The sequence below is a fragment of the Rhinolophus hipposideros genome, assembly GCF_964194185.1.
Source record: "Rhinolophus hipposideros genome assembly, chromosome: 8".
NCBI classification, from domain to species: domain Eukaryota; kingdom Metazoa; phylum Chordata; class Mammalia; order Chiroptera; family Rhinolophidae; genus Rhinolophus; species Rhinolophus hipposideros.
The window spans coordinates 49553632-49578432 of NC_138054.1; the positions used below are offsets into that span (position 1 = coordinate 49553632).

At 35.9% G+C, this 24801-nt stretch overlaps 1 protein-coding gene across 2 annotated transcripts in view; it reads right to left on the minus strand.

Moving 5' to 3' along the window:
* Nucleotides 1–193: 193 nt before the first annotated feature.
* Nucleotides 194–24801, minus strand: part of ALG6 (ALG6 alpha-1,3-glucosyltransferase) — a 42163-nt gene continuing 17555 nt past the window's right edge. For both annotated transcript variants that reach the window (XM_081056302.1, XM_081056301.1), the window contains 10 exons: nucleotides 24647–24729; nucleotides 23947–24011; nucleotides 20219–20410; nucleotides 19352–19487; nucleotides 17433–17518; nucleotides 15945–16029; nucleotides 12523–12593; nucleotides 5047–5115; nucleotides 4719–4917; nucleotides 194–1511 (listed from right to left, as the gene is read on the minus strand). In XM_081056302.1, coding sequence (XP_080912428.1) covers nucleotides 1314–1511; nucleotides 4719–4917; nucleotides 5047–5115; nucleotides 12523–12593; nucleotides 15945–16029; nucleotides 17433–17518; nucleotides 19352–19487; nucleotides 20219–20410; nucleotides 23947–24011; nucleotides 24647–24729 — 1184 coding nt within the window. In that variant the 3' untranslated portion in view covers nucleotides 194–1313. The remainder of the gene's footprint in view (nucleotides 1512–4718; nucleotides 4918–5046; nucleotides 5116–12522; nucleotides 12594–15944; nucleotides 16030–17432; nucleotides 17519–19351; nucleotides 19488–20218; nucleotides 20411–23946; nucleotides 24012–24646; nucleotides 24730–24801) is intronic.

Consider the following 24801-nt stretch of genomic DNA (forward strand, 5'->3'; position numbering starts at 1 on the left):
ACATGTGGGTGCGCTGATTACAGATGGTGGCCGTGGACAGCAATGTTCCTGCTGATTCGGCAGTGATTCAAGGCTGCTTTTCTCTGCTGCCCTGCCCTTTGAGTCTTTATGCACATTTACTGTGAGAAAGAAATACTTCTTGATTTTCTCTTTGTCCAAACCCACGTCCTTTATCAGACTGAGAAATACATAACGTCTTGCATCAGCCTGTGGTTGCCCATGTCTAGAACAAGATTTTCTTTGTATATGTGTTTGGCTTGCATTGTTTTAAAATATACCGCCACTTAGTATGCTTTAATAGTTGTCTTACGACATATATGCATGAAAAATATAGGTTGATGGGACAAGAATGGTTTTATGTTTATCACAGAAACTAAAGATAATGCATCTTTACATGAGAAACTGCAACTTGGATACAATACATTCTTTTTACCAATTGCATACTATAGTAAAATGGGCTTCTGCTAATATAGTGATACAGTATTAACAGGGCCGAGTTAACATGAAGCATGATAGGAGTCAATGCTTTAGGGCATTGCTTACCTTGAACCATGTCCTCACAGAAAAGAACAGAAGGAAGAAATCCTTCATTAAGCCATTTAACTTAAACAAAATGATCCTGGAAATTTACAACCTAGTGATCATAAGTAATAAAAAGATTTCACTCAAACCACTTAGATTTAAATTCAGGAAAAATCATTGTTTAATTACATTCAAGTAAATCAGCATTCTTGGAAATAAATAACACGGTTTAATCTCTATGCCCTGTTAAAAAAAAATTTCAAGTTTGTACATGTAATAAGGCATGTTCAAACTTCAAGCAGTTTAAATTGCCTTCTCGTAGTAATTTAAAAGATTATCACAAATTTAATCCCTGAGATATAATTTCTAAAGAATGAAATACATATTACTGCATTCTAAAATGTTAGGAACACTATTTTAAATACCAAAATTAGTAATTTCTTTTAAAAAGAAGGGGATAAATTCTCCCATTAAGCTTACTGTATTTGCAGATTGTTATCAAGACAACAAATTATAGATTTCCTAAGTAAACACCGGGATTAAGGAAAATTTTCTTATTTTCCTGCTTGAATAACTGAATATTAATAAAACTACAATAAGTCTTGGCCACTCAATAGTTAGAAAATAAAAGCCTTTGGTCCCCATAGACATTCATTTGTGTAGAGAACAATGACTTCACCATTTCCTTTCCTATAATTCCATAATTCTCAAAATGATCATTTTATTTATACATAGCAAAAAAATTCACAAATGTTTCAGCACGGTGAACATTTTCACGTTTGGGTATATAGCTAGCTGATTTTCTTCTGACTTCTTCTACTTTTGGAATCCCACATGATTATAATGTTAAAGTAAACCAAGAAGAACAAGAAGTTCAAGCAGGATACAAAACACACCAATACAGAAAATAAGTCCGGTAATTTCTGAGGAGGATCCAGTGTGACAGTCATCAGTGTCAGAAGGACCATCATAATTATTGAGATAAGAAACTGTAAGAAGGAAAAAGTATTATTAAGTGACATAAAAGAAAATTTAAATGTACTAGTAACACTGATTTATAGCTGTCAATGAGCAGAACTGAAGGTGAGGGTTGCGGGTACAATCTCTTCTGTTGGTGGATCTCAATGTAGGCTGCAGCTAGAATTGGCTGGGAGGTTCTAAATATGCCCATGCCACAGCCAAGGGCGATTAAATCAGAGTTTCTGGGTAGGCCTCAATGTTAAAGTTCTCCAAATGATTCCCATGCATAACGAAAGCCTGAGAACCCCCATCTTACACTTCATGCCACCAAGGCACTGAAGAAAGTTATCTGGAACAGATAATATTACTCATCGGGGTTAAATCCACAGCATGCTCCAGCGCCCTGAGTCCATCTATGAAAAAGTTATCTGTGACAAATGGGAAATCATATTTCATGTTCACTGTACACTTTCAGTAAGCTAGTGCTGCAGTAAAGCATGGTGGGGCATATGAAAGAAAATGTCCTCTGGCCTCAAAGAGTTTTTTTATTTAATTAGGGGAATGCATAAATTAGTTAGGTAAAATCATAGGGTCACATTTTATTACATGCCAAAATGAGGAGTAAAAATAATTATTGCATTTATTGTAACTGTAGCAGTCAGTTTCAGTGCAGTATACAACAGAACTTTCTGCAGAGATGGAAATGTGTGCTCCAGACAAGTAGGTGCTGACCACATGTGGCTACTGAGCATTTGAAATGTGCCTACTGCAAGTGAGGAGCTATTTTTTATTGTATTTAATTTTACTAAGTTAAATTTCCACATGTGTCTAATGGACAGTTTAGCTCTAGACTGAACTCCTTTAAGACAAGGACCGGCCAGATCTTATTTATTTTATCCCTAGCATAGCACATAAGTACACAGAAGCTGCTTAAGTGAGTGTAGAAAGCATGCAGTAAGAAATAGTAGTAAGTAACTTTCATGAAGGAAGTGAGACATAAATGGAACCCTGAAAGATGCTTTAATGGCTATATTATGACAGGCTTGTAAGACCTGAATAGAAAGTAATGTAGTGATCATTCCAGATGGAAGAGTGAGAAGAGCCAAAAAAGCCTTATAAACAGGTATAAACAGGCTGCAAGTCTCCTCCAAAGGGAAAATCCCTGAGTCAACCTTAGTGGGTAGGGAAAATTTCTGAAGTGAAATCATCAAATTAAGAAATACAGGAATGGTTGAAATGTCGCGATACTGTGATCTTGAACCAGTGTAAAAAGACATGCTAAAATCCCTCCCATTTTAACACTCTTCCAGCTATTACCCTATTGTCTGCTCCTATCTCACAGCAAAGTTCCCCCAAAAGAGTTGCCTATAACTTGCTGCATCCAATTCTCCTCCCATTCATTAGTGAACACACACCAATTAGGCTTTCACCCCAATCACTATAATGAAACTGCCCTGGTCAAAGATCCATAATAACCTCTACTGTAATAAATCCAGTATTCAATTCTTACTGCCTTTTTTGATCTCTCTGAAGCATCTGAAATAGCACAATGTTCCCATCTCCTTGAAACAGTTCCTTCACTTGGCTTCCATGACACCATATTCATGGTTTCTTCCCACCTCAACTCCTTCTCAGACAACTTTGCTGGTTCCTTCTCATATCCCCACCTTTATGCATTGCAGTATCCCAGGGCTCAGTACTTGGTCTTCTTAACCTATACTCATCTTTTGGTGAGCTCATTGAGTGACATGACTTTAATTATTATCTGTATGCTAATGACTCACATTGCTGTCTCCAACATAGACCATTCCCCTAAACTCCCAATGCATATATCCAAGTGCTCCTTAATATCTCCATTTGGATATCTAATAAGCATCTCAAACTAAAAATACACTTATAAACTATCTTCAACAAGATTAACAGCTGACTTCTCATCAAAAACATGGAGGTCCCAAAGCAATGGGATGGGTAGCATTCAAATTTCTAAAAGAAAAAGACAATCATTCCATTTCTTGCAAAAATACCCTTCAAAAATTAACACAAAACAGTCAATACACTCGAAAATACTGAAATAATACAAAGTATGTTCTCCAAATACATCAAAATTAAACTAGAATATACATATCATAATGTATGGAATGGCATGAGGGAATTTATAGGTTTGAATGTATATAAAAATGGAAGAAAGGTCTCAAAATCAATCACCTGTTAAGATACTAAATAAAGAAGAGTAAACCAAATCCAAAGCAAGTATGAAAAAGGGTATAATAAAATTAGAACCAAAATCAATGAAATAGAAAAACAGAGAAAATCAATGACCAGAAGTTGATTCTGTAAAAAGATCAGTGAAACCAAAAAACTTTAGCTAGACCAAGGAAAAAAGAGAAGATACGAATACCAAAAACAGGAATGAATAATGGACATCATTCTTTACCATACATAAAAATCAAATTCTTAGAAAGACACACTGAAACTCTCTCAAGATATACAGAAACTCTGAACAGACCTATAACAAGTAAATAGACTGAATTAATCATTTTGAAAGTCTCACAAAGAAAGGCCCAGGCACAGATGGCTCCACGGGTGAATTATACCAAATGTTTATAGAAGAATTAATACCAATCCTTCAGAAACTATTCCAAAAAGTAGAAATCGAACACTTCCCGACTCCTTCCATGATGCCAAGTATTAACCCTGACACCAAACCAGACAAACATCACAAGAAAAGAAAACCACAGACCAATATCCCTTATAAGTATAGATGGCAAAAGTCTACAAAATACTGGCAAACTCAAACCAGTGGCATATAAAAAGGATTACACATCATGATCGAGTGAGATATCCCAAACATGCAAGGTTAGTTCAACATACAAAAAGCAATCAATGTAATATACCATATTAATAGAATAAAGGGGGGGAAAAAACCACATGACCATATTATTAGATATTTGAAAAGCATTTGACAACTGGTGAGGGTAGAATGGTACATGATTGCTAATGAGTACAGGGTTTTTTTGGAGGGTGATGAAAATAATCTAAAGTTTGATTATGGTGATAGTTGTAAACCCTGTGTACATACTTAAAACCATTGAATTACACACTTTAAATGGGTAGAATTTATGGATGGATTTATGTGAATTATATCTCAAAAGAATTATAAAAGAAAAAAAGATGCTACAATAATTTTTTTAATAGTGCCATCCCAACTGCCATTCCTTAAAAACTGAACAACTTACCAAATGTTGTATAATCCTGGGAAGAAATGTAAAATATGGAAGATATTTCCTAACAGAAATGGAAAAGGATTTCAACTGCAGTTCTTCTTCCGAAGTCTTTTCAAATATTGAAAAGGAAGTTGCACAGGCTATAAAAAATGCCACCATTGTCACAACTGAGGGCATTAGGAGTTCATCTTTCAATAGAAGAGGCAGCATACTGTGAGGGTAAGTAGGAAAAAATATCAAAAGAGAACTGTCAATTCCAACTATAATCACTTTGTAAAAACGTTTCAAATGAGTATAAGAACTACACTGAAAATACTATGTGGAAGTTGGTTTGACTCACCTAAATGTTGATACAAGTAAAAACCAAGTTGACATAAAAGGAATTTCACTTAAAACTAAGCAGACAGGTCTAAAATGATAAAGAAAAAAATATTTGAATCTTACAGAATATAATTTCAACTCGTAAAAAATTATAAACACATTTTATCTGATTTTCAGGGTAGCTGAAAAAAAACAACTAAAAACAGTCAGTAAGGTCTCCATATGGACTATTGATTCATTTTTTTATAACTATCAATCCAAACTAAATGAGTCTAAACACAGAGAAGGTGTCAACTAACTCATAATAACTGGAAAAGTGCTTTTTCCAGTATTCCATTGATGGAATATTTTTTTTCTCTGTCACACAAACGGCAGCTTACAGAAAAGATCAGATAAACAGATCTGAACATTCAGAGAAAGAGCTTTTTCACATGTTTCATCCTACTTGGTAAATATGAAATGAATTCTCGGCACAGTGGTTTTCAAACTTCTTTTTTATGATCCTCCATGTTACATATTATTCAGTTAAATTAAAAACTAAAGTTATAACAGACAGGATTATCATCTGCCACGGAAGAGAGCACAACAGAGGCAAAGAAGAATCATGAAGGGAAACAAGTTTATGATGGTAGAATAAACGAAAAGAGGAAACACCGATAGGAAGGGCACTAGTATAGGAACAGGAAGAGGAAAGCCAATAATGGAGCCTTTGGCTTCACCAAACAGCTGGTTAGGGTCACAGGTGCAAACTCCGTGACCTTCACCAACCCTTAATTCCATTACCTTCTGGATTCACCTGCAGCAGTGCTCACTATGGGGGCCACTCAGAAGTCCTGAGTGCTAGTCCCATCTCTGCTACTTACTGTATGACCTTCAACAAATGATTGCCTTGACCTTCTGACGTTTAAATGTAAATAATGACACCTTCTTTGTTAAGTACTTGGAAAAACTTTTACAAGTATTATCCAATATATATTTTTAATAAAAATAATGGAAATATTTAATAATGATGGTGGTTGTTAATTGTTTTTTATTGTTATTACTTTAGGTCTCCTTACTTTAAAAGGTGTGAGCATTCTCCTTTCTTGAAAAGATGACTTTTCCCCTTGTAAACGAGCATTTGGGATATAGGGTCTGGGATTATAAACTGAAAGCTACTGCACTGAAAGAAAATACTAGAGGACTTGCAATTTCATTGCTAGATGCTTTTTAAATCGGAACGTATTCATGTTAATAACAAGCACACCTATCTCTGGGACTTCATTCTTCCCCATTTATTCATTCAGTGTTCATTTACTGAAGCATTTACTGAAAACTTACCATGTAAAAGAACTGCTCTAAAAAGTATACAAAGATAAGTATTTATAACCAAGCACCCGAATCCCCTACATCATCAACCTCTTCTCTGAACCTTTCCCTTCACCACCTCGTTCAAAACAAACCCTGGCCTTCTGTCTCGCAGGAACATGCTGCCCCTCTGCCCTCTCAGCTGTGCCTGTTTTGTCGCTGTTGTACTTTCCACAGCCTTCAAATATTAGGTTGGTGCAAAAGTAATTGCGTTTTTTGCAGTTATTTTTAACCTTTTAAACTGCAACTACTTGTGCGCCAACCTAATAGCTTGGCCCGTAGGCGGGAGATAACCTTGCTCTTCATCACAACTTCCACCAGGGCGCCCTGCCTGGCCTCACAGCCTCCAGCTCTGAATCTCAGGTCCTCAGGCTTTGTCCCCTATTACTCTTCATCTTTATCATCCACCAGCCACGAGGGTCACTTACCTCATTACTCAATGACTTCACCTCCTTTCTGTCACTCTACAGCCCTATGTGTCTTCATTCTTGCAATTTTAATACATACATAGATAATCCTCCCAACACCCTGACCTCTCATTTGCTAGAACTCTCTTCCTAATCTCATCTCCAATCCTCCGCCTTAGGTCACACGCTAGATTACAGGGGCACACCCCTCCATAATCACAACTCACCAACTGCATTCTGACCACTTTCTCCTACCTTTTTGTATCCCAACAATCTTTTGACCCCACCAAGACCTTCAATCTGTTGTTCCTGACACCCTTTCAATTTTCCCCACTGCTTTAATGTCCTTTACCCTTCTTATCCAGCTCAAACTCTAAGGTCAATCATTATAATCACTCCCATGCATTCATTCTCAAGCCCTAAGCCCCGAGCCAGTGAGGGATCCTCACGAAACAAAACCCTAAGCCTGGAAACACCCAACTCGACCCCTGCAATAATGCTGAGTAACTGCTCTGGAGAAAAACCTTTACCCACACTAACTGATCTCTTTAAATAATACAAGATCATGATATTCAATTGTCCACCGATTACATGTATTTCCCTAACTTGCTCACACTCTGTCACCTTAGAAAAATAATTCACATCTCCTTTCTTATTCCCAATAGCTCCAACCCACTTTCTTAATGACCTTGCCTTCCACTTCAGTAAGAAAACTGAAGCAATTAAAAGAGAACTCTCACAGATGCCACCACCACATGTACTCTCTTCCCGGCATCTGTACTGATAGAGCCTGTTCCCTCATGCTGTTCATGCAGCAGTCCCAAGCCAGTTTTCCGTTTGTGCTCCAGATCCTACCCCATCTCCCTGTGTGAAGGACACTGCTCCAGCAACTCTTACCTCTCTATGTCCTCAATGTTTCCTCTCTCCTGACCACTCCCGTGCCATTATTTCTCTTAAACAACAAACCTCTCTTGACCTCACTTTCTCTACCAATTATTGCCCTATTTCTCTGCTCCCCTTTTCAGCAAAAGTCTGCTAAAGAATTGTCTACCTCTCACACACCGTATACAAAAATTAAAATGGATCAAAGACCTAACTGTAAGAGTTAAATCTATAAAATTCTTAGATGAAACATAAGGGTCAATCTTTATTACCTTGGATTTGGCAATAGTTTGTTAGATATGACACCAAAAGCACAAGCAACGAAAGAAAGGATAAATTGGATTTCATCAAAATTAAGACATTTGTGCATCAAAGAACACTATCAAGAAGGTGAAAACCCAAAGAATGGGAGAAAATATTTGCAAATCATACATCTGATAAAGATTTAATATCCAGAATATATAAAAAACAACAAAAACACAAACAACCACTTAAAAATTGGGCAAAGGATTTCAATAGGCATTTCTCCAAAAAAAAAAAGATATACATATTGTCAAAGGACATAATAAGATTATCAATATCATTAGTCATTTGGGAAATGCAAATGAGAAACACAATTAGATACCATTTCATACCCCCTAAGATGACTGAAAAAAAAATACAAGTGCTGGCAAGGATGTGGAGAAATTGGAACCCTCGTACATTACTGGTAGGAAAGTAAAATGATATAGTTGCAGTGGAAAACAATAAGTTATATATAGAATTACTATATAACCCAGAAGTTCCACTCCTGGGTATACCATGTTTTCCCGAAAATAAGACCTAGCCGGACTGTCAGCTCTAATGCATCTTTTGGAGCAAAACTTAATTTAAGACCCAGTCTTATACCCGGTCTTCTATAAGACCCAGTCTTATTATATTAAAATAATAATAATATTAAAATAAGACCGGGTCTTATATTAATTTTTGCTCCAAAAGACACATTAGAGCTGATGGTCCAGCTAGGTCTTATTTTCAGGGAAACACGGTAGGCCCAAGAGAATTGAAAACAAGTGTTCAAACAAAAACTTATACATGAATGTTCCTAGTGGCACTGTTCACAATAGCCAAAAGATGGAAACAACCCAAATGTCCATCAGCTGATGCCTGGCTAAGCAAAATGTAGTATATCCATACAATGCAATATTATTTAGGCATAAAAATGAAGTACTGATACGTGCTACAACCTGTGTGAACCTTGAAAATATGCTAAATGAAAGGTCAGGCACAAAAGACCACATACTGTATGACTGCATTTATATGAAATATCCAGAATAGGCAAATCCAGAGATAGAAGGTAGGTTAGTAGTTACTAGGTAGGTGCAAAAGTAATTGTGGTTTAAAAGGCTAAAAATAATTGCAAAAACCACAATTACCTCTGCACCAGCCTAATACAAGGACTGGAGGAGGGGAGAATGCAGAGTGACTGCTTAATAGGCACGGGGTTTCCTTTTGCATAATGAAATGTTCTGAATGCAGACGATGATGACTACACAACATTATGAATGTATTAATGATGGGTTTTATTACAATTTAAAAAATACATATATATGACCAAGATGTGATCAAACAATATGGTGAATGTTTAAATTTAAAAAATGTATTACAGTAAGACACATTGCCATTAATCCCCCTCAAAATACTCCCCCTCGCTCGAACACACTTATCCCATCATTCTTGCCACTTTCTGAAGCAGTTCTGGAAGTCCTCCTTCATGTCTTTTCTTCATCCCCCATCATGACAACGCTCCATGCCACATATCACTTGTGACATGACAATTTCTGTCAAAAACATTACGGTATGTCCTCATCCACTTTATTCACCAGATCTGGCACTGTGCGATTTCTGGCTCTTCCCCCAAAGTCAAAATGATTCAGGACATCAAGGCAGCCATGACAGCGCAACTAAAGACACAATGGTCCAGCCCAGTGGCTCAGGAGGTTGGAGCTCCGTGCTCCCAACTCCGAAGGCTGCCGGTTCGATTCCCACATGGGCCAGTGGGCTCTCAACCACAAAGTTGCCAGTTCAATTCCTCCAGTCCCGCAAGGGATGGTGGGCTCCGCCACCTGCAACTAAGATTGAACACGGCACCTTGAGCTGAGCTGCCTCCCGGATGGCTCAGTTGGTTGGAGTGCGTCCTCTCAACCACAAGGTTGCCAGTTCGACTCCCGCAAGGTATGGTGGGCTGTGCCCCCTGCAACTAGCAACAGCAACTGGACCTGGAGCTGAGCTGCGCCCTCCACAACTAAGATTGAAGGGACGGCAACTTGACTTAGAAAAAGTCCTGGGGAACACACTGTTCCCCAATAAAGTCCTGTTCCCCTTTCCCCCCAAAAAAAATAAAAAATAAAATAAAATACAATAAAAAATAAAGACACGAAAGAGGACTTCCAGAACTGCTTCAGAAAGTGGCAAGAATGATAGGATAAGTGTTCGAAGCGAGGGGGATTAATGACAATGTGTCTTTTACTGTAATAAATTCTTTTTGTTTAAACATTCACCACATTGTTTGATCACACCTCGTATATATGTAATTTCTTTTTTTAAAAAAAAGAATTGTCTATACTTCAATTCTCTCATTATTTCTTAAACCCACCCTAATAAGGCTTTTCCATGCTTCATTCCACCAACACTACCCTTGTCAAGTCACCAATGACTTCAAAGCAAATAGTCTATTCTCAGCCCTCATCTTGAGCTATTAGCAGCATCTGATACAGCCGATCACCTCATGTCCTTCCCCCCCCCCTATTTATTAAGAAATAATTGACCTATAATACTGTGTAAGTTTAAAGTGTACAATGTGATGATTTGCTATAGACATATATTGTGAAATGATTACAAGATTAACACATCTATCAACTCACAGTTAACCTTTGTGTGTGTGGTGAGAACTTTTAAGATCTACTCTCTTAGCAACTTTCAAGTGTACAATACCTGTTAATTATTGTTAATTATAGCCACCTCATGCGGTACATTAGATCCCCAGAACTTTTTTGTCTTATAACTGGATGACCACCTTCACCCGTGTTCTCCACCCACATCTGGCAACCACCAATCTACTGTTTCTGAGTTCAGTTTCTATGAGTTTCTGTAAGTTAGATTCCTCAAAACTCTTCCATGACTCGTTTCCTTCAGAATAGAAGCTAAAGTTCCTAATATGGCATGCAAAGTCCTATATAATTTGTACCTGTTACCTCTTTAATTTTACCTCCTATTACTCCCCACTTTAACTTCACCTCCTACTACTCCCCACTCCATGCTGGCCACACTGACCATTCTTTTGTTCCCGCTACCAGCCATAGTCCCATCTTAGACCTTGGCACTGGCTGTTCCCTCTGTCTAGACTGTTATGCTCCCTGATATCCACACAGCTAACATCCTCACCTCTTCCAGTCCACTCAAGTATCTCCTCAGAGAGCCCTACCTTGACACCCGTATTTAAAACTGCAACCTGCACTTGCTCCTGTGCCCCCACCCCCAGTACCCCCATATTCCCCTACCCTGTTTTATTTCTCCCTCATGGTCTTTATTACCTTGTAACACACTATTTAACTTCTTATTTTTATTTACTAATTAGTGTCTGTCCTTTAGAGTGAAAACTAAGAATGTAGGGGTTTCTGTCTGTTTTGTTCACGAACATGTACCACGTACTCAGAATAGTACCTGGCAAATAGTCAGTATTCAGTAAACATTTATTGAATGAAATGTTAGTTTAATGATAGATTAGCTGAGACCAGGTCAGGAGGAACTTTTAATGCCAACTTTAAATATTTGACCAAAATTATGTTCAAGTCATGCACAGTTATAAATAATCTAGGTACCATTTTAGATTATGAACCCCCAGAAATTCAGGACCCAAGAGCTACTCTGAATGGTCAGATTACAGGTCACGGAATGGGCTGCCTTTCTATGGGGTAGAAATTCTAGGCAAAATACACATGTCTGAAAGCAGTACCTCTCCGTAGGTCTATCCCCTGGCACTAGGGATTCGCGTCGGGTCGGCCTAGCCTCACATAACAGTGATAACTCAGGTTTAGACTTTGGGGGATGAAATCAAGATATCCTCCCAGTCTGCAGTGATATGCGACTATTTTGTTTAGGGCAACGAAGCCTTCCACGTAGGCCCGTCCAGCTTACTGTGAAGCTGTGCAAAGCTCCACCTAATAAAAACACTACTTCCTTCGTCATTGGTCATTCTGTACGTGTCTCTTCCGCAGGAGCCTGGCAAACAAGGTGAGGGTAGAGTGGTTGTGGGTTGGGACTGATCTAAGGCAGGATTCGAGTATTCCAAGGTGTTCTGGGTAAACGCTATTTTAATGTTGGGGTAATATACCCCAAAATGTCACCCAATTTCTGTGAAGACAGGGAAAAAATTGTAATGCTCCTAAAACAAAGGAGTCTGGTTAGAGATTGCCCACAGGCTAACCAAAGGTTGTGACCAAAGAAATAGAAGGCAACACATGACAGCCTCTAAAGAGGTGAGTGGAGAGAACAAGGCTATTGAATAGATATGGAAATGAAACAAGCTCCAATTTGAGGAAAGCCTCTTTAGAAGACATATTTTTAATTAGCATATAGAAAATGTATATGAAGAAACAGGAAGAAATAAGTGTGTCAGTAATCTATGAAATTTTTTCAGTTTAAAATATAAAGAAGTAAAATTGTAAAAGATCATTCTGAAAAAAAGTATGATTTATGAAATAATATGCAACTATATAACATTTGTATAGTATTGTTTTGCACTTAGCTGATTATAGGTAAGTAATAAATTTATATTATAAACATATAATAATAAATAAATAAAGCACTTTTTTACTTACAATGATACCAAGAGAATGGACTTTTCATGTACTTGGAAAGAAAATAAAAAGAATGATAGTGCACAGGTAACCTTTAAAGAAAAAGGGGGGAAAATGAGATGTAACAACTTGCAAAATATAATAGCAATTTAATTATGAATCTGAATAAAAATCATTTCAAGTAAAACTTTAAAGTTAATGTGACTTATATCTAGAAGGAAAATACATACACAACACTAATATGCAAATTTCATTCAAATTTAATCAAAATGTTTTTTGAAAAACAATGATTATAAAACTGTACTTAACCATCTAAAACAAGTTCACTGAGACTCAGGTATTAATAAACAAAACTGCTGAATACTTCAGACACAACAATCATGCCTCCATCCTCACCTGGAACTCGGACAATTTAAATTAAAAAGCGTGAAGGACAAGGTCAAAATCTAAGCCTGGCAAAACCAATCTAAGTTTTTAAATGTGCACTTCAGTTGAAAGATATTAAATGTTTGATAAATCATCATTTCACTCATATGTAGACTATAATCCATATGACTTCACTCATGTGGAATATAAAACAAAAAGTAACAAACGAACTAACAAACCAAGCTCATAGACAGACAACAGAATGGTGATTACCAGAGGGGAAGGAGGTGGGGGGGGGGGGGAGTGGGAAGAGGCGGTCAAATAGAGGGTGACAGAAGGAAACTAGATGTTGGGTGGTGAGCATGCCATAGAGTACCCAGATGGTGAATCATAATCTTGTACATCTGAAATTTATATAGTGGTATTAACCAATGTTACCTCAATAAATTTAATTTTAAAAGAAACAAAATGTGCATTTCAATGAAAGATATTAAATGTTTTATAATTATGTGTTATTTGAGGTTTTGAATACCTTAGATCTATTTTCACAAGTTTATACTCTGCATATGAAACATCTATCTATACGTCCAATGTTGTTGTGCAAGCAAAAAGCCTGGATCACTACCTTGTACATGCTACACATCCAATCCATCAGCAAAGCCTACCTACCACACCATCTCCTAAATACAGTATTCACCCACTTCTCTCCATTCCCCTCTGTGATGGCAGAAGGGTGGTCGGAGCCACCCCCATCTTTCTCTTGGACTACTGCAGTAGCCTCCTAACTGGTACCACTCTTACATCCTACAGTCCCTTCTCCACTAAGTCACCATGTCAGTCAGATAAATTTCCCGCTTTAAATTCCTCCAATAGCTTCTTATTACACTTAGAATAAAATCCACACTCCTGCATTATCTGGGCCCTGCCTTCCTCTTCCAATCTATTATTGTCTCCCTCATTCCTTCCCACTCACCACCTTATACCTGTCCCTTTGTGCCCTGGACATGCCAAACCTGTTCTTCCCTTAAGCAAAAATATGCTTTTCTCAAGCCAGAGCCCAGATCTTCTTGTAAATGGCTCTTTCTGGTCAGCCATTCAGTTCTAGGCTCAAATGTCACTTTCCTAATAAGGCCGTCCCTTACTCAATCTAAAGCAGTACCCCTACCCAAAGCCTCCCAGCAGTCTTTCCACATAACACTATTTTCTTTACAGCCCTCATTATTCCCAGATATTTTCTTGTTATCTGATTTATTTTGTTTATTTTCTATAACTTCTTCTGCCACTAGCATGAAAGACCCCAATTAAAAAAGCAGGAATGTTAGCTGTCATTCACTTACATTCCAGTACCTAGAAAAGAACCTGGCACATTAGAGAACACTCAATAAATACTACTTGAATAAATTAAATAGAAATCATTTTGCTACTATAGGTATATTAGTATTCATACTACCAATTACCTCAATTATAGACATACTGAAAATTGAACTGAATAATTCAATCTTCATTGAAAAGAAAACACTGTAAAATAATTACAATGGGAAATGTCTTTAAAGCTCTCCAGAAGTATTCAATAAGAAGTCAAAACATTATCAACAAAAGTAAAATAACAAAAGTCATTAATGTAAATTTTTTAAGTTTTTTTAAACCCGGTGGCTTACATTAAAACGTAACAAACAGAATAAAATTAGGAAATTCAGAGAAAGAAAATGTTTTTTCTGGCTTCTTATCCTAAAAGTAATCGTCTCTAGCACTGCCAGTTACTCTAACTCTGAAATTCCATTCCATTATCTTTGAAATATACCTTTATTTAGCATGCTACTTCCTGAAAAATAACATCATCTTACATAAGCTTGCAAATGTTTCAAGTTAGGCTTATTGAAGACATCAGAGCATTAATAACCATATCCCTCCTATTCTAAAAGCCCTATAGAATATTAACCACAGATGACTTAGTATGCTCTGAGTTCATTCACAGAATGAAACAACAGAAATCGTCAATAAAAAGGTAATAAAAAAGACGAACATGAAACTATCTTTTTTGCATTGTGGTACTGATAAGCACTTTTGAAATCTTACACCATCATGCTACGTTCTGGCTTGTGTTTAGAACGCAGTGTAAGTGGCAGTCCCAGAAATGAAACCCTAATTTCTAAAATGTCCTCTTATTGAGTCCAGTGACTTACTGTTTTTGTAAACTAAATTTTCTTGACACATTTAAAGATATTTTTTAATGTCATTTTATAGGCCAAGACACACAGGAATAAAATTTTAAGTATCACAGAAATACAATCTGGAGGAATTTGGTGAACTCACTCAGAGAAACCCTAAACTGGAGGAAACAGAACCAATCCGTCTTCAAACTGACAAATCATCTTCCTAAGACAGAGATCTGTCCCCTCCCCTTCTCAAAAATCTTTGGGCTCCTCTTGCACACAAATCAAACTCCAACGTGTTCAACGCAACATTCAAGCTCTTATACAATTTGATCCTTTTTGACTTACCTCTCACTATATCCTCTCTACACATACACATACACACACAGGTCACATGATGTCAATGTTGAATAGCTATTCCCAGCCACTCCCTATCCTTTCCTACTTCTGCACCTTCAAGCCCTTCCTCCTATCTTGAATTCTCTCCTGCTATATAACCTTCTATTCCAGATCTTTCCCAGCTTTAAAAATTTGACTCCAGTCCTACTTGCTCTAAGAAGCTGTCTAATATCTAACCTCCAAGTAATATCTCCTTTTCCCACACTACCATAGCACCACCTGCTTTATCACATAATTATTTAAGCATATGCTTATTATCGCTGTTTTCTTCTTTGTATTCCCCCATTGACTAATACAAAGCAGCACTTAAATAGTTGTTGAATTAAACTGAAAGATTCTGATTGCTCAACCTAGTACCCAACACAGCAACTAAGTATGTCAGACACTCAATAAATGTTTGCCAAATAAATGAATGTCTTATTTCACAATCTAATAAATCCTATTCAGAGCAAGAAAATAATTATCTCTATTTTTAAAAGATCAGCTGCAGCAAGAATTAAGTATCTAAAGTAATGAGAAACTTACCAGAGTAAATTTGAATGCTTTGGGAGAGGGCTGAAGCATTAATTTTATACATGCAGGAAGCAGGCTCAAAAATGTGAAACAAAAGCTAAAAAATGAATAAAAATAAAATATTTGTTTTCTTTGTAGAGGTATAACCGCTAAACAAAGACATTTTTAAAAATATAAGGATCACATTACTTATCAATTTAAGTTGATTTCAAATTAAAGTTATTTTTTAAATTTAAGACCAAATAACATTAGGCTAGTGCAAAAGTAATTGCACCAACCTAATAAATAAAATCCATACATTGACATGTATATACTCGTTAATATGATTATATAATACAGAACAAAACATTATAGTACTAAATGTTGCTTATGTTATTTTACTATTGAGGATCATTTATAGAAACGGTACCAAGATAGCTAAAAGTTAATTATCAAACACTCAAAATAAAATATAAGCAGGTATGAAGAGGCAATGCTCTATTTGTAACACAAGCATTCTTAAAATGTACTCATAAGAGAATCTCTGGCCCTCATTTCACAAAAGTTGATTATCTGATTTTCAATCCCATGGTAAACCAACCAGAACAAGTTAGAAAGGGAGCAGGAAGCTGCTAGAGCTTCTCCTAGTGATGGCTGATGAGCAGGCAGCCATTTAGTACCATGGCAAACAGCCTTTGAAAGCCCTGCAAACAAATAGAACACAATACAACAACTGTCTTCCCACTTGTGTGTCAACTTGGCTAGGCTGAACTACAGCTCCTTGTCAAGGTGGGCTATAAGGGCTATTCACAAAAGAACCAAGGACAAGACAAGCAGCACCCATTTTGTAGCGCATACACACCCACCTTCTCTCAGTTATTCAAACACCAATTTTGGTGCCTCTTGGAAGAGATTTTGCAGGTCTAACAAAAGTCCCTGTTCAACAGTTAACTTTAAGTTAATCTACAGGAACATAGGCTTGGGTGGGCCTGACTTAATCAGTTGGAAGCCCTTTAAAAGAAGGCTAGGCCTTCCCTAAGCTCAGAGATGCTTAACAGCAGCTGGGTCTGGATTGCTCTTCCTTCCCCGTCATTATTCCTTCCTGCATGCCAGCATTGTGGATTTCCAGTTTGCTTAGCCAGTCCCCACAACTGTTTAAGCCAATTCCTCATCACAAATCCATATATACACACCCTTCTCTTACTCCTTCTTGTCTAGTTGAACCCTGACTGATACAGCACTGAAAATCACGACTCTTCAAGATAATGTTAAATCATGTTTAGTATACTCTCTGTTTAAGGAGGAGGAAGGTAACAATTCAGGAAGATTGTCACATAAAATATTTCAGATAAAAGAGTTTTGTTGTATAGATAGATGGACAGGTTTATGTTATATGTAAAATTCATTAAGAACACCCCTTTCCCTAATGATGCCAGGTAAATGAGACATTACCCCAGCACTGTTAGAGAAAAGCATCTAAACACTATATAAAACACTATATACAAACTTTGTGTCTCTTACCTGATTATTATCTGGATGTGATGTGGCAAAATATCCTTGATTTTCAGAAAGACACTGAAGCTGCACCAAACATTGGCGACTTTATCCTTTAAAGAGATTTTTTAATTTTATATTTTGATACAATTGAAAAAAAATATAAAACTCCACGAAGTACAGCCACAAGCTCTAAATAAACTTTTGAGGCGTGAAACTTTTATTCACAATTTTATAACTTAGTTGATCAAACTCTCCAAGTAATGAGCACACACACACACACACACACACACACACACACACCATTTTTTGCAATGGGAGTTCATCTAAATCACTAGTCAACCAAAATCTAGACATTCCCAAGAAATACTTAATATTTTTCAAAGAATAGCACAGTATCCCTAAATAATGAAGTTATTCACCTTTGGAAATTTTTCTAGAAATCTTTTGTTTTCCTCATTTGTAGAACACATATTATTTGACCCATTTTTATCCTGCATCTGAAATTATCTAGTGTAACCTACAAGCTACTAACAATGACAATATTAATTGCTAATAAATCAAAAAATTTAAAGACATTAGCAGTTGTGCTAGGATCACTTTCCAAATTAAATTTGTAACTACAGCTCTCTGCTCATGAAACCCACCCTCTGCACAGCTGCTGGATTCACAGCTGTGTGGGCATAACATCAAGAGAGTAACTATCGCTGACAGCTGTACCATCCTACTTCCCTCTGTCAGATCAAAGCACATGCCCTTCAGATTTTGAGGGCAACAAGTGAATGGAGGTGACCAGCAACACCATCAAGCATGTTAGATACTCCTTTTTATAATTATCATGGTAAATACCATTTCTGAAATGGAAGACAAGGCACACAGCCAGGCAGCTTACGTGGAAAAATCAAACTCTTCTTTAGATAAGCATTAAGGTTAGAGGAAACATAAGGAAGAGAGGAGCACAATTTTTAAAGTTCAAATCACAGCTTTGGCACGCACTAGCTCTATGACCTCAGTTTTCCGATCTGTAAAGTGGATGTAATAGCTACCTCGGAGCTATTGTAAGGATCAAATAACATCACACGTGATGTACCTGGTACCTAGTGAGTACGTGGTGGTGACAATAGTGATTATTTATGATTATCAGTAGCAGCAGTCTCTCCGTCGACATCACAAGCCACACATTCCTGTTCCTTCACATTACCAAATTCTCTTAGTCTCTTTCAAAATGCTGGTTCCATCCCCTTAAAGGTCCATTGAAAGACACTCTATGGCAATTTACATATTCACAAATTAGAAAGACATACGTGCTTTTCTAATTCTTTTTAAAAGAAATGTTTATTCAAAAGCAAATTATCTATAAATATGTTGTCTCTGTCTAACTTTATTAAAAGGCCCTTTTGTTTCAGAAAAATGGTTTGTTTAATTACTAAATCTAAATCATCAAATTATCCATTTAATAAAAGTTTAACAAGAGTGATTAAGCTAGCATTAAATGAAATGAAATGAAAGATTCTCATTAAAAATTACTATGGATGAAGGTTATATATCTCAAGGAATTATGAGATCTTTCTGACGCAAACATCATTATTAGTTTAATAAATAATTTCCTAAGACTAAAAAGAGAATATAAACCAAAAAATTACAGAGCTGTTAACTTTGTAGCTACAACTTCTCATGCTGTCTTTTATTAAGGACACTACTTCATTAGAAAAGTGTATAACTGAATTATGGATCTCATGATGGCATAAATATTACCTATGCATGTAATGTACTAGAAAACGCCAGCTAAGGAGAGGTTATATACTGGATTAAATAATTGGCAAGGCAGGATGATTGCAAGAGGAGAGCAGCTGAAGTTACTATTCTTTGTGTGTCGTCTACAGGAAATCCCCAGAGGTCACAGGAAAAGTATTGTAACAGAAAGGACTAAGAGTTTTTAAACATGCCTCAAATAATCCACGATCGACTGGGAAGAGTCTTCTTAGAACTTGCAGGGTCTGTTCCCTTTCTGTAAAGAATGGCAGCCAGCAGAGAATGAAAGAAGCCACCACAGTGCAAGCCAGCTTGATTAACAGTACAAACCTAGAACGAAACAAAGGGAACCAGTAAGACAGGGAGAGGCTAATACTTCTGGGAAATTAATCTGAGTCTCACTAAATATAATAAATGCAAATGTAAAATAATGATAAATCTATGCCGCCAATATAGGTTTACAATGGGAGTGTACTCAAATCGGAGTTAAGAAATTCACAACCACTAAGATGTGCACTTCTCCAACAAAAAGACTACCGTGTTTCCCTGAAAATAAGAACTAAATGGAAAAGACGCCCTAGCATGATTTTTCAGGATGACATCCCCTACGCATAACCCCTAATGCATCTTTTGGAGTAAAACTTAATATGAGACTGCGACTTATTTTCGGGGAAACACGGTATCACCATCCTAATTAACATTTCACTTAGATGTCATTCCCATGTAGCCATGAAGAAAAGTGTCAAATTGGGATGTATTTCTAATAAGTATGTAATATGCTCTTAAAAGGATGACATCCTATAGCAATATTCTAACAAGCCAACCCACATTACCTCCAGTAAATGTACATTGATCAAAATATTTTTCTAGTAAGGAAGATTTAAAATTAAATAATATAGAACATGAACATGACTTAATCTGTCTTCCCCCTCACCCCATGGGCAACACATTAATAAGAAATCACCAAAAAGCAAAGGGAAAGACCACCTTCCTCCAGGTAAGTATGCCAAATAAATTCTCTAAAGTAATTTTTTAAATTGTGGTGTTTAGAAGTTACTCACCCCTTTCCTTTGAGGCCTTTTTTAAAACACTTGCCAAGTAAAAAGCAAAAAAAAGGCAAGGAGTGGTAAAGTTCCATCTGTTTATAATTTATAGCTAAGCAAAACGCCAGTGACCCTAGCAGGTCCCAGTCATAAGATACTCCAAGAACACCCCACAAAGCAAAGCCAAGACTCACAGAATTATATATGTTCCTGTGTTAAGGAAATTACCTCAATAATTAAAAGAGATAGATCTTGCATTTTACTATAAAGACATTATATGATTTTAAAATAACGTATATAATGAAAGCTATTTCTAAATAGAAACTGAAAATATTGAAGTGATAAATATTTCAAATTATATATAATGACTTCGAATATATTAAATCTACTATTAAACAGAGCAACTGATTTGTTTAGGTTTAAAAGAGCTCTAAATAGATAACACGTAGCTTTGTTTCTGCTAGACTATTTCAAGTATTATTGTAACATACCAAAATCTAGAGAATAAGACAAAGCTTCAAAAGTTAAAAAAAAAACCAACCCACAAAATTTCTATAATACGCATCAATATAAATTATGTACTTGATTAGAAACTAATAACTGTTATTAAAACAACATCACAACTAAATTTTCTGTTCAAAATGATAAGCTGAGCACTCAAGTTTACTTCCTCTCCTTCCCAAGACCCCCTTAAAATGATACGGAATTTTTAAAAGTGTAAATTCACAGCCATAAAGAGAACAGGAAGATGGGTTACAATAGCTAAAGATTTCAACACATTTCTAGAAGACAGAAGACAGAAAAGTGGCCACAAGTAAAATAGGATAGAAGACACATGGCTAGAGGAAGCCTTGGCTAGCCAGGGGCCAGTTTACGCTGCAAGCCCCCAGGGAACTCAGGAAACAGCAAGTTGGTTAGAGTGCTTAGAGTGCTTGAGTCGGGTTGAAAAGAAAACAAGAGGATTAACTGAAAATCCCTAGATGAAGTCAAATCCCACCTCCCTCCTGTGCAAAGATTATCTGGCAGCCAAAACATTTACCCCCCAGGCAACAAGGAAGGAATATTTCTCCAAAGAAATGGAATAAAACTATATAAGCAGCTGGTGTACAAGTTAACACTATAGTCTAAAGCCTTCTACATTCTGAAATTGAAGGATCCCAAAGTGTACTGGCCAGCTCCCTGCCCACTTACTCTATAGTGGACAAAAAAAAGCTCACATGCAGCTTTTTCTTCTCTTATTCTTTTTTTTAAACAGTTTTATTGAGATAAAATACACCCATTTAAAGTGTATAATTTAATGGTTTTAGCATATTCACAGAATTATGCAACCATTACTACAGTCAATTTTGGAACATTTTTATCACCTCAAAAAGAAATATCAATTACATATCAATCCCTAAACTGCCCGTTCCCCCAGTTCCAGGCAGCCATGAATCTACACTGTTTCTATAGAATTGCCTCTTTTGGACATATTATATAAATGGGATCATACGGTGTATGGTCTAGATATATTCGTATCAAATAGACACTGAAGGAAAATCTAAGACAGAAAAAGGACCAAAATGAAACAGGGAAAAATACTGACCCAAGAAGAATGGAAATAATTCAGAAAACAATAAGGAAAGAAAAAAAAGTAAGTTGAAATTTAAGATATGCTGAACAAAACAAATGAAATTTACTAGAAATGTTAAAATCAAGATAATCTTCCAAACCATAAAAAGACAAAGATGCCCAAAATGGAGATGAAAGATCTAATATCTGTCTAATAAGTTCAAGAAAGAATGAAGTGAGAAAATTATCAACGAAATAAGAGAATTTCCCAGAACTGAAGAACATGAGCCTTCAAACTGAATTACCCATAGAATGTCCAAAACAATTGTCAAAAACACCTGTACCTAAACAAATCATAAAATTTCAGAGCCTAAAAAGTAAAAAAATAGTAATAATAGCAGCAGAAGCAGTAACAGATAATAGCAATAAATATTTACATAGTGCTTAGTATCTCCCAGGTACTGCTTTATGTGCTTTACAAATATTCATTTCATTTTCAAAAAGTCTACAAAGTATGGGTTATCATTATCCCCTTTTCACAAATGAGGGAAGTAAAGTACCTACTGGTTAGAAAAATGTTTCCCCATAAATGACATAAAGCCAGAAGCTTCAAGAATTTGATTCAAATTACAGGGCAGATACCTAGAAATATACCAGAAGGTTAAAATGAAAATAACTGACAGTTGGTGAAGATGAGCACCTAGAACTTTTACACCACTGCTAATGGGAGTGCTAATTGGTATACCATGCTTAAAAGCCTTTGAGATATCTAAAATTAAACATGTGCACACCTCTAACTCAGCAGTTCCACTCATAAGAAATATATTTACATCTGTACAAAAAGAGACATTTACAAGAATGTTCATAGTAGCATATTCATCAGAGCCAAAACCCGGAAGCAATCCAAATGTCTATTAGTAATAGAATTACTGATATTCGTGCAATGGAATATTGTGAAGCAATGTAAGTGAACAAACTATAGCTACATACAACTACATGAGTAATTCACAAACACAAATGTTGAACCAAAAACACAAGACACAAAGGAATACCTACTGTGTTGTCTCTTTTACATTAAGTTCAAAAAGGGGGAAACTAAACTACAGTATTAACACTTAGTATGTGCTACCTTTGGAAAGGGAGGACGGAGAAATACTTAAAAGTATGCAAGTATAGTTTTGGATACTGGCAATGTTCTATTTCTTGACATGGTAAAAGCTTGCCAATTCACTGAGGTTCCCATTTACATTTTGTGCACTTTTCTGTATAGGTGATATATATTTCGAAGTAAATACAGTTTTTTAAATCTTGTAAACAACTTTTTTTTCATTTCTTTATATCAGTGGTTTTGATATTACCAGAGTATCTGATAGCCCTGATCTCACAATGCCAAAATAATAAAGTAAAAAGAAAGAGCTCAAATAGGAAAGTGGACAGACTAAAAATATATGATAATAAAAACAACAAATTTGAGTATCTTTTGCAAGTCCTTTGACAGAGGCACATATTGATTTTATTATAACTAAAACAGATTGGCATCAAAAGGCAAAGATATTAATTGAGCAATCATGTTGCTGTGAATTATGTCTTTTATTTCCTTTGAGACAGATGAGAACAGATAGTAGTAACATTTAATATATTAGAAGACAAATTGGAGAATCATGTACGGATTTTATCAACTTTCCTCTAAGATTTGTTTATTTGAATGTTCCTTGTTTTCGGTATCAAAAATTACACACATAAAATACACATAGTAAATTTTAATTATTCAGTTTCAGTTTCCTGAAGCTTTCAGTTACCACTATCTGTTAGAGAAACATCTTGTTTTAAAACACAAAAAATCTAAGATTGTTTTTCCTTTGTCAGTGTCAGATAACATTTACAAAAGATAGAAGATATGTTACACCTTTTTCAAATTAGGAGAGCATAATCATACTTGGCATTCTTTTTCCAACTCTCTGGAAGAGAATCAGTTATCAAGCCAAACCGATGTGAAAAAGCAATTCTACTTTTAATAAAGCTGTACTTTACCCTTCATGTAAAAGCTTTGTGGAGAGATTCTTACATATCATTGTGAAAATAGTTCACATAAGCAAGTACCCTATCAAATAAGAGATTACTAGATGACATTATACAAATTGAGCCTAGATTTTATAATGTGCATCAGACTTCATGTCTAAATTAGTAAAGGATACTGGAAATGTCCATAGTCGATAAGAATAAGGCCTGGATACAGCAATATGCATAATGCATTAGCAATCTGCAAAGAAAAATATTGTGAAATAAGAAAGCAATCTGTTACTTGAATCAATCAGAGTAAAAGTGTAGTTTCATTTAACACAGTAGAAAATGTTCCCCCCTTCTACTTATCAAAAATACAATTTTTATAAAACAACTCTTTAAACACTAAAGTTTTCATGGAGGTGACATAGGATACTTCATTAAAAAGGGAAAAATCATTAAAATACATTTGTCAGAGAAAGCACTTTTAGATACAATCAGAGAAGTTAATCTAAAGATTAACCGACATAAAATCACCAAAAAGAGTATCTGTTAACTGTGACTATGAGAATATATAGCAATTCCTCAAGATGCCTTTTAGTTTAGTCATTCTCACAGGCCAACTCAAAATTCAGATCTACTAGTTAAGCAATAAATTCAACATGCTGTGTAATTCAGCAGTACGTAACTTCTAAAATTCGGTACATCTAATTACTATCGTTGGGCATTAAAATAATTAAGGTAAGTTGATGTTTTCTAAATGAAAAGTAACAGAGATATACTGTTCCCTATTAGTATCTGTTCCCAAAAGCATGGCTTCCTTAAGCGCCATGTTTAACAGTTAAGCTAATAAAACATTTCAGAGAAGAAATGTCAGGTTGCTTTAAAACTTACCTTTTTCTTAGTTGACATTTCTTTTAAACAACAGCAGTACAAAACCACTGCAGGTATGTAAATCAGCAAATCAGCAATTAACACTGTAAAAACAAGCAAATGATTTTAAGTGTGAGACCATCAGGATCTGCAATAACCTATTAACTGCCTCCCTT